This window comes from Phaethon lepturus, unplaced genomic scaffold (genome assembly GCF_000687285.1).
Source record: "Phaethon lepturus isolate BGI_N335 unplaced genomic scaffold, ASM68728v1 scaffold21739, whole genome shotgun sequence".
Taxonomy (NCBI): domain Eukaryota; kingdom Metazoa; phylum Chordata; class Aves; order Phaethontiformes; family Phaethontidae; genus Phaethon; species Phaethon lepturus.
Window position 1 is genome coordinate 1 of NW_010564396.1, and position 7,813 is coordinate 7,813.

The following is a 7,813-nucleotide window of genomic DNA, read 5'->3' on the forward strand; positions in this document are numbered from 1 at the left end:
TGGGCGGGCGCCGTGACAGAAATGCCCGGGTGGGGAGCGGTGACAGAGCGGCGTCTGCCACAGCGTAGCGCGGGGAGTGGGGGAAGAGGACGGACCTTGCTGAGGGCAGGGGTGAGGGAGCTCCTCGGGTGAACGGGCGCGTTGCCCCGCCGGTCGGATACGGCGTGCTTGCAGCCAGCTCCTCTTCCCTCGGGTGTCTGGTCCTAACAGCGAGCTGGATGTGAGAAGGGAGACGTGAGTTGTTGTAAAAGACTTGCAACCGCGGATTTCTTGGTAGGGATGAAGTGCGTAAATGCTCCAGACCGAAGCTGTAGTAGGTGAGGCAGAATCTAGGAAATAAAAAATAGAAATGCCTGTTAGTACACTCAGCTGGGGCTAATGCATGTGGAGCAGCCAGCATACATTACACTGCTGGAGGCACACAGGCCAGCAATAACTAGTACTGATAAAGTTCAAAGTATGAAACATCAGTGGCACCTTTGACACCATTTTGGACAGTGTGTTTAAGTATGGAGTGTGTTAGCTGGTTACTGTCGTGCACAAAAATACACTCTCTAATCTGCTTGCTCTTGTCTTGCTTTTTCTAAAACAGTATGTGGTGATGAGGGAAAGATACTTTTCTGCATGATAGTTTTAGTTTACCTGCTGAAGGTGTGCAGCATGAATCAAGCTAGGTCCTGAAACTGAAGTTGAAAATCTCTTGTGAAGTAACTGCACTTGAGTACAAAAGAATTATTTATGCCCGAAATTGGTCTGCAAATATTAAAATGAACAAAAAAGGACACGAATAAATTAGTAATTGGAAATACTAAACCAGACTTTATGCTAGTTTAATTAAAATGCTTTAATAATACCATGAGGCCTTCAATTAGTTAAATAACCCCTACAAAATCTAGTCAGCTGTTAATTTCCTAAAAGGGTATGCAGAATGTCCTGATTTTTACTGCTTTATTTCTTTACCAAAGGGTACCTTGCTTAGTCTATTTTATTTTGGGAAACGTGTGGAGCTATATAGAATAATTCCTCTGTAATACAAAGTGTATTATACTGAGTATAATAATCTCCAAAGATAAATGAATTAAAAGGATAAAGCATCATGTTTTACGTAACTATAATCATACTCCATTTAATGACTGGCTTTAGAGCTATAATTATGTTCTTATTTACAGAAGAGTCTACAGCTGTAGAGAAGAAGAGGAAGCCTCTTACCAGACTGAATATTCATTCTGCGTTCTGGATTTTGGCGTCGATCGCTGTGACATACTACTTTGACTTTTTTAAAACTGTTAAAGAAACTATTCAAGCAGATAGGTAAGGTACCTTTTCTTACGAAGAAAGTTGTGTTTTCATCTTACAATCTACATCTGAACACTGTGTTTCAAATCTTGGATAAAGAAGATCTCCAACAGGAATAGAGCAAACTGGGACTGTTCAGCCTGAAAAAGAGAAGGCTCAGGGGGATTTTATCAATGTATATAAATACATGAAGGGAGGGCGCATAGACGACAGAGACAGGCTTTTTTCAGTGGTGCCCAGTGACAGGACCAGAGGCAATGGGCACAAACTGAAACACAGAAGGGTCCCTCTGAACATCAGAAAAAGCTTTTTTACTGTGAGAGTGATGGAGCACTGGCACAGGTTGCCTAAGGGAGGTTGTGGAATCTCCATCCTTGGAGATACGGAAAAGCCATCTGGATACAGTCCTGGGCAACCAGCTAGGTGAGACCCTGCTTGAACAGGGAGATTGGACCAGATGACCACCTAAGTCATTATTATTAAACTAATTTTTAAGTAAATACAATGCTTAAAATTTTGCTATAATTATTTTTTTTCTTTAGGCTCTACTGAGCCATCTGTGTACATGCAAAATTTGTTCTAGTAGCAGGATGTTTTAATAATGCACCTTCAAGTTTACACTTGAGTACAAGAAATTGCTGCCTGTTTTGTTGAAAATGTTGGGGTTTTGATTTTATTTTTAATCCAAAAAGATTAAATTAATCTATAAATGTCAAAATGAAGTTCATTTCTGTAGTTCTCTGACTTATTTGAGTACATCAGTGAAAGATTATTCTAAGAAGTAATTTCTATTGTATTTGTTTTCCATTAAATTATTTTCAGTGGGATTGATGGGTGTTAAATAATTTTAGATAGCTTCACCTGAAAGTGCTCTTAAAACTCTCTCACTCTCATTGTCACTATTGTATCAGTATGTGGAAGCTGAACAAGGCCTCGCTCTGTGCTCTGAGGTTCTCTGGAGCTGCTTTTCTAGGGTGGTCTAGATATACCCTACATACAGTTGGCTGTGGCTACAAACTAGTGACTCCAGGACGTGACCAAAGTTTTGGGTGGCCCCTTCTGCTCCCTGCAGGATCCAATCTTCCTGTATTGCTTGTTTAGGTAGACTATGGCAACTGCTTTCTTAAGGCAGATTTCTTAATTGGTAGTACTGAGGTACCAAGATAGACTATGATGTTTGCTGTACCATACCAGAGCAAACGTTACCTGAATAGTAAGTCCATGATTACCTTTTGTAATTTTGTAATCAAAACTATGGTAATAAGAATTAACTTTTTAAAAATTTTATTTGCTAACTACACATTAAGTATAAGAGTTCATTAAAGTACACCTTCCTCCCAAGTTGTCTTTCCCGTCTTACTCTTGAAGTGTGTCCTCAAAGAGGCTCAAAAGTGCATCTTCCTAAATAACCACATACCCTGTGTTTTCTTGATTCTGAGTTTGAAATCCTGGATTTCTCTATGATTTTCTTCAGCTGCTATGAAGAAAAATCTTCATGCTTCTTGTCGGTTAAATTTGAGATTTCATAAACTTGAAACCTTATTAAAGCTTTCTGCAACACTTCTATTGCACAAAATCAGTAGTCTAAATTATAATGAGAAGCATAGTTGCAGTGGGACCTATTTTATTCCATTACTGACAAAGTATTTTTGGTGTGGTAGTATAGCAGATCACCAACAAGGTCTGTTGCATTGCATTTTCAAAATATTTGAGGGAAAAATAAATGACAGGAATGATGCATTGCAAAATTAAACTCAAGTAGTTATGTATATTAGACAGCTTTAAAGGCAAAAGTGTTTTGTAAAAGAAATTTAAGAAAAAAACCAATAGGATCTCTAGGCTGATCTATATAATTAACACATACTGTCCTGTCTCTAGACTAGAATGAAGATTAATGTGTGAACTGCAATATGACTGTGCTTAACATGCTTTCTCCCCGCAGTTGGTGGTTTGCCTCTGGCAGTTGTTTACTGGCTGCATGTTTATCTGTTGCCTTTTACTGCATACTATACCTTGAGTGGTACTGTGGAATTGAGGACTATGATGCACAGTATCCAGCACTGATACCTATCACAACAGCTACCTTTATTGCAGCAGCAATTTGGTAAGTTCAAACACTGTGTACAAACATCTGCTAAACTTGTGCAAGTCTAACTGTGTTAATGGGCTCATTTTATAAAAAGTATTAATTTCTGTCATTCCAGTAAGCGTATTGGTGACAATACCAGTTTCTTCCACTTTCAACATTCATCCACAAAACAAAGAGTTGCAACTGTTGAAACTGTTATGTTAACTGTACTTGTAGATGTACCGGATCTTTTCTGTCTTGATAATTTATGGAAAAACAGAAGTCCTTAGTTTTGTCAGTGAAAATTGCTCACCTCTGACAACTATTTGTGAGCTTTATGAATTAAGACAAAGGTGTATTCTCTAGCTGAGGAAAAAGTATGCCTGATCAGTTTCCAATACAGAGTTCATTATCGAACAATCTATAAATAGCAAACATATACCGAAATTTATACTTCTAACTATTGTTATATGAGCTTTAAGTGTTTATATCTTGTCAGAGAATGGGACTTTTAGTAAGAGCTACTTTATTTATGAGATTATAGGAGTCAGAATTGAGCAAATGTGCATGTGAATGAAAAAAATTATATACGTGTGTGTGACTCTTTGTTTGCTCTCTGCAAGAAAGCAGGTTCTCTCTTTAATTAGATGTTGTATCTGAATAACGTTAAGTCAGTCAGTTTTGTTGCAGTGCTGGGGGGAAAAAAGCAAGACTGAAGAAGATAAAGGTTCCCCATAGTTTACAATTAGTCAAATCTATAATCCTTGTAATTCAGTTGTAAAACAAGTTGGTTTTCCCCCTTTCTCTTCAGTTAACTCAAATCTGCTTGGCTGGAAGTACAAACTAAGGCTTTTCGCAGTTGCCACATATGCCTATGGAGAAATCAAGAGTAATTAATTTTCAGGTGCTTCATATATAGAGATTCTGAAAGTAAAAGGTATCTTTACCCTTGATGGGAGTGACTGGACTTGCTCAGTGTAAAATCTGCAGCAGCTACTGAACTAGGATGAGTTGTCTAAACTACACTATCAATTTAATAAGTAGGTGCTGGGGTCTTTTTGTTTTGTTTTCTCTCAAGTTGTAAAGAAACAAGTATTTTTCCAGGTTGAGTAATTAAGATCTCATTTCCTCTTGTACCATGTTTTCTTTGTGTGGCTGGTATTTCCGCAGTATGGCAATTGAACTTACCAAAAACATCCTGCTTTTATTCCCAGTTTCAACATTGCCTTGTGGCCTGTCTGGTCGTTTATGACACCTTTATTGCTCTTCATTCAGTTTATGGGTGTTGTGATGCTTGTGTCACTCCTGGGATAAGTCCTTCAGGTAAATAATTGAATTGTATAAACACATAACAATATTTATCTTGTTGCATGAACTGCTTTGTTAGATAAAAGTATTGTAAGACCATTTAAGGCTTCCTTCTTAAATGTTTTGTGTCTGCTTTTAGAACATTGACGTTTTGTGGCATATAGAGTAACAAGAGAACATGCAAGTATCCTAAAGGGAAGAACATCCTTTTTCTCTTCTCTGAGATTCTGTTCTAGACAGTCGAAAGAAGCGATTAATGAGAATGGATGGTTTTGGGGAGTACAAGGCAAATACCTGCAGCTTTTACCCAGACTGGGAAAACTTCTTAGTGAAGTTGCTTGACCTGATAGTAAAGGGAAGAAGCTGTTAACATCCATATGCAACTCTCTGCTCTATTTTTTTAAAAATTCAAATTCTTTGTTTTATCTTTGTCTTTAAGTATGGTGTTTACATTTTCTGTGATGAACAGTCCAGATCAACCTGCTATATGGAAAACTGCCAGATACCAGAGGTTCTTTGTTCTTCCTAAAAAACAACCTTTCAAAGGCAAAACCAGATATTTTGTTGACTTGAAAAACTCATTGTCAATAACTGCCATGTTGAAAAGGGGTTCTCACATCTTTTCTTAGGGAATACTATTCAAATGAATCCTGTGAAATTGAAAAAGCTTAAGGAAGACATCAAAGACCTTTCAGTAAATAGGTTAAGGAATGTCCCTTGTATCACAGGTGTCTCCATCATCCAGTGAAGCACTCCTTCAGCAGGTCTTGTTTGCTGTACTTCTCAAGGGAATGTGGGGAAGCCTGTTTGCTTTTGTGTGCCATCACAAATCCTTTCCGGTGAGGAAGTCCCCCAGTGTTTTTCAGAGTGCAGTAAGAACAATGAGACAGTGCTGGATTTTGAGTGTAGCCTCTTGTAGTGCCAGAGTTGTAGGCAAAAAATATTTAATGGCTGGGGCAGTGAAACACAGCTTTTCTTTGCATAAACAAACTGAAACTAGTGTTGCATTTTTTTCCCCTATTTTCTAGTTATCAAGAAACCTGATTTTTTAGGGAGGTAATTAACTTAGGTCATAGTCTGACAACACCTATAGACTTTGGAAAAATACAATACTTATTGCAGAACCTCTTTACTGTATTATGGGAGCTTCAGTCACACTGGTTAATGCGAACTTCTTCAGATTGTGTTTGTTCTTTCTGTAGTGAGCTATGTTCTGTCTGAACACTGTAAGGATGTGGGGAAAGGATGAATTTCAGTGTGTTAGAGCTGATCGTATCAACAGACAAAAGAACCATTCTGTGTTAATTTGTACTTCAGAAGTACAGATATCCTGAACAGCTGAACCTTATGAAAACGTTGTGGTTTTCTGTATGAAGAGCCAAATAAATTCTGCTATACAGAATTTATTAGTTCTGTATTAGGCCAAATAATTAGTGGCCTAATAATTAGGGCCAAATTATTACTTGGTGATACAAGATCATTAACTAATCAGTATCGAATTAGTGTAAGATAGAGCTTGTGCACCTATACAAACTTACAGCATTTTTGTTAAAGTTAGATTTGGTTTTTCTTTTCTTTCAGCTTCATGTGAAGGACTCAATTAACTGTTTTCCTGCAAAGTGGATGTCACTTTTGTTACATTCCAGTACTTTCATTATTTCTTAATAGTGCTTTTTTGCTCTAACTGATGCTGTAATTCTTAGACTACCTGATTCAGAAATCAAATGGACATAACCGTGGTTCAGCCAGTGGCTGGGAAAAAGCAACTGATTAGTGAATAATTGAAAGATTAAATATAGATAGGTTTTACCTCTCTTAGTACTGTAAACCGTTTCATCACTGCTTTGTGAAGCTTTTATTCATATTTCAAGATTAAGCAGATGGGTAATAAAGTCACTTATATAGTCCTAAATCCTATTTGGGGACTCCAGAGGTCACCTAATCCAACTTCCTGCTCAAAGCAGGTTGTTTGGTTTGAAAGTAATTGATACTTAGTTCAAGTGATGTGGGTTTTTAATACTATATTCTTTCCATTTGAATTGACAGCTAAAATACCGCTATCTGGAATCTGTGTTTGTACTTGTAAACTTACTCGTAGATGACACAGGAGACATTTCTTGATCTACTAAATTTCTAATTGTCATGTGTGTTACCATGGAGGAAATATTTTATTATCTGATCTCTTCAGATCTGCTAGTGTTTGAAAAAAGATATGGATTGGGGTAAGGGCCTAGAAAGCTGGTGGACATTTACGTCGTTATTAATTTATTAATACTAATTAATTTGTTAGTGCCATCAGTGAATTAAATAGATTCTACTTGTGCTGATACAGTTTGTCCACAGCCAAAGCTGGATGATCAAGCTGTGAATAACCAGCAATATAATGAACAATATTAATATTACACAAGAAATTAAGAGCACAAAGTAAATTCTTTCAATGTATTTCCATGTATTTTTCAGTATTCAGGATGTTTTTCCTTTGTAAATTAACTTTTCATTCTTAGCAGTGCCTGTTAATGACGTTGCCATTTTTCTTTCTCAGCAATAAAGACTTTGGCTGATAGTAACTTAAATGCACTAGTCATACAGAGTTGGGAAAAGAAAATAACACTGTCTGTCTGTTCACCTTGGCTAAGATACTTAAGGATCTTAAGAAACCTGGGCACCATCTGGTTGCTAGACCATTTTATATATATATATGCTTGTGTTAAATATTTTCACACCCACATCTATTAGAAGAAAGGAGAATGTAGAAGCTGGGTTTTGAAACTTGTTCCAATTTACACTATGTGACTGTTGTGTGAAGTCTGAACTGTTAGTGGAGACTGTGTTCTTCGTTCTGACTTTCAAATTCACACCATTGCTGAATACACAGTACATGAAATGTTTAGTAATGACGAGATAGACATTGTCTTAAGCTGCTACTGTTTCATTAAGGAAGAAAGTTGTTGGTATGCAATACAAAGGATCAAACCAAAATAAAATACATTTAGCCCTACTGTTAAGGAGCTTGTAGAGTAAGTTAACAGCTTGATTTGTTTAAATGTAATATTTGAGTTTTCCAGTTGTACTTCACATCTTTGAAGGGCAAGTTGTCTTCATCTTTTAACAAATTTAAACAATTTTGTTTGCATACACAGG

The 7,813-nt window shown here is 37.0% G+C and overlaps 1 protein-coding gene across 1 annotated transcript; it reads left to right on the forward strand.

The window, feature by feature from the left end:
- Positions 1-1,096: 1,096 nt before the first annotated feature.
- On the forward strand, positions 1,097-4,678 carry TMEM128 (transmembrane protein 128). Its single transcript, XM_010294869.1, has 3 exons — positions 1,097-1,311; positions 3,239-3,400; positions 4,579-4,678. The coding sequence occupies exons 1-3, from the start codon at positions 1,097-1,099 to the stop codon at positions 4,676-4,678; spliced, it is 477 nt and encodes a 158-aa protein (XP_010293171.1).
- Positions 4,679-7,813: the final 3,135 nt, after the last annotated feature.

Coding starts and splice junctions, on each gene's coding strand:
- TMEM128 (XM_010294869.1), top strand. CDS start 1,097: ATGTTTTACGTAACTATAATCATACTCCATTTAATGACTGGCTTTAGA. Junction 1,312..3,238: donor GAAACTATTCAAGCAGATAG/GTAAGGTACCTT, acceptor TTCTCCCCGCAG/TTGGTGGTTTGCCTCTGGCA. Junction 3,401..4,578: donor TTTATTGCAGCAGCAATTTG/GTAAGTTCAAAC, acceptor TTTTATTCCCAG/TTTCAACATTGCCTTGTGGC.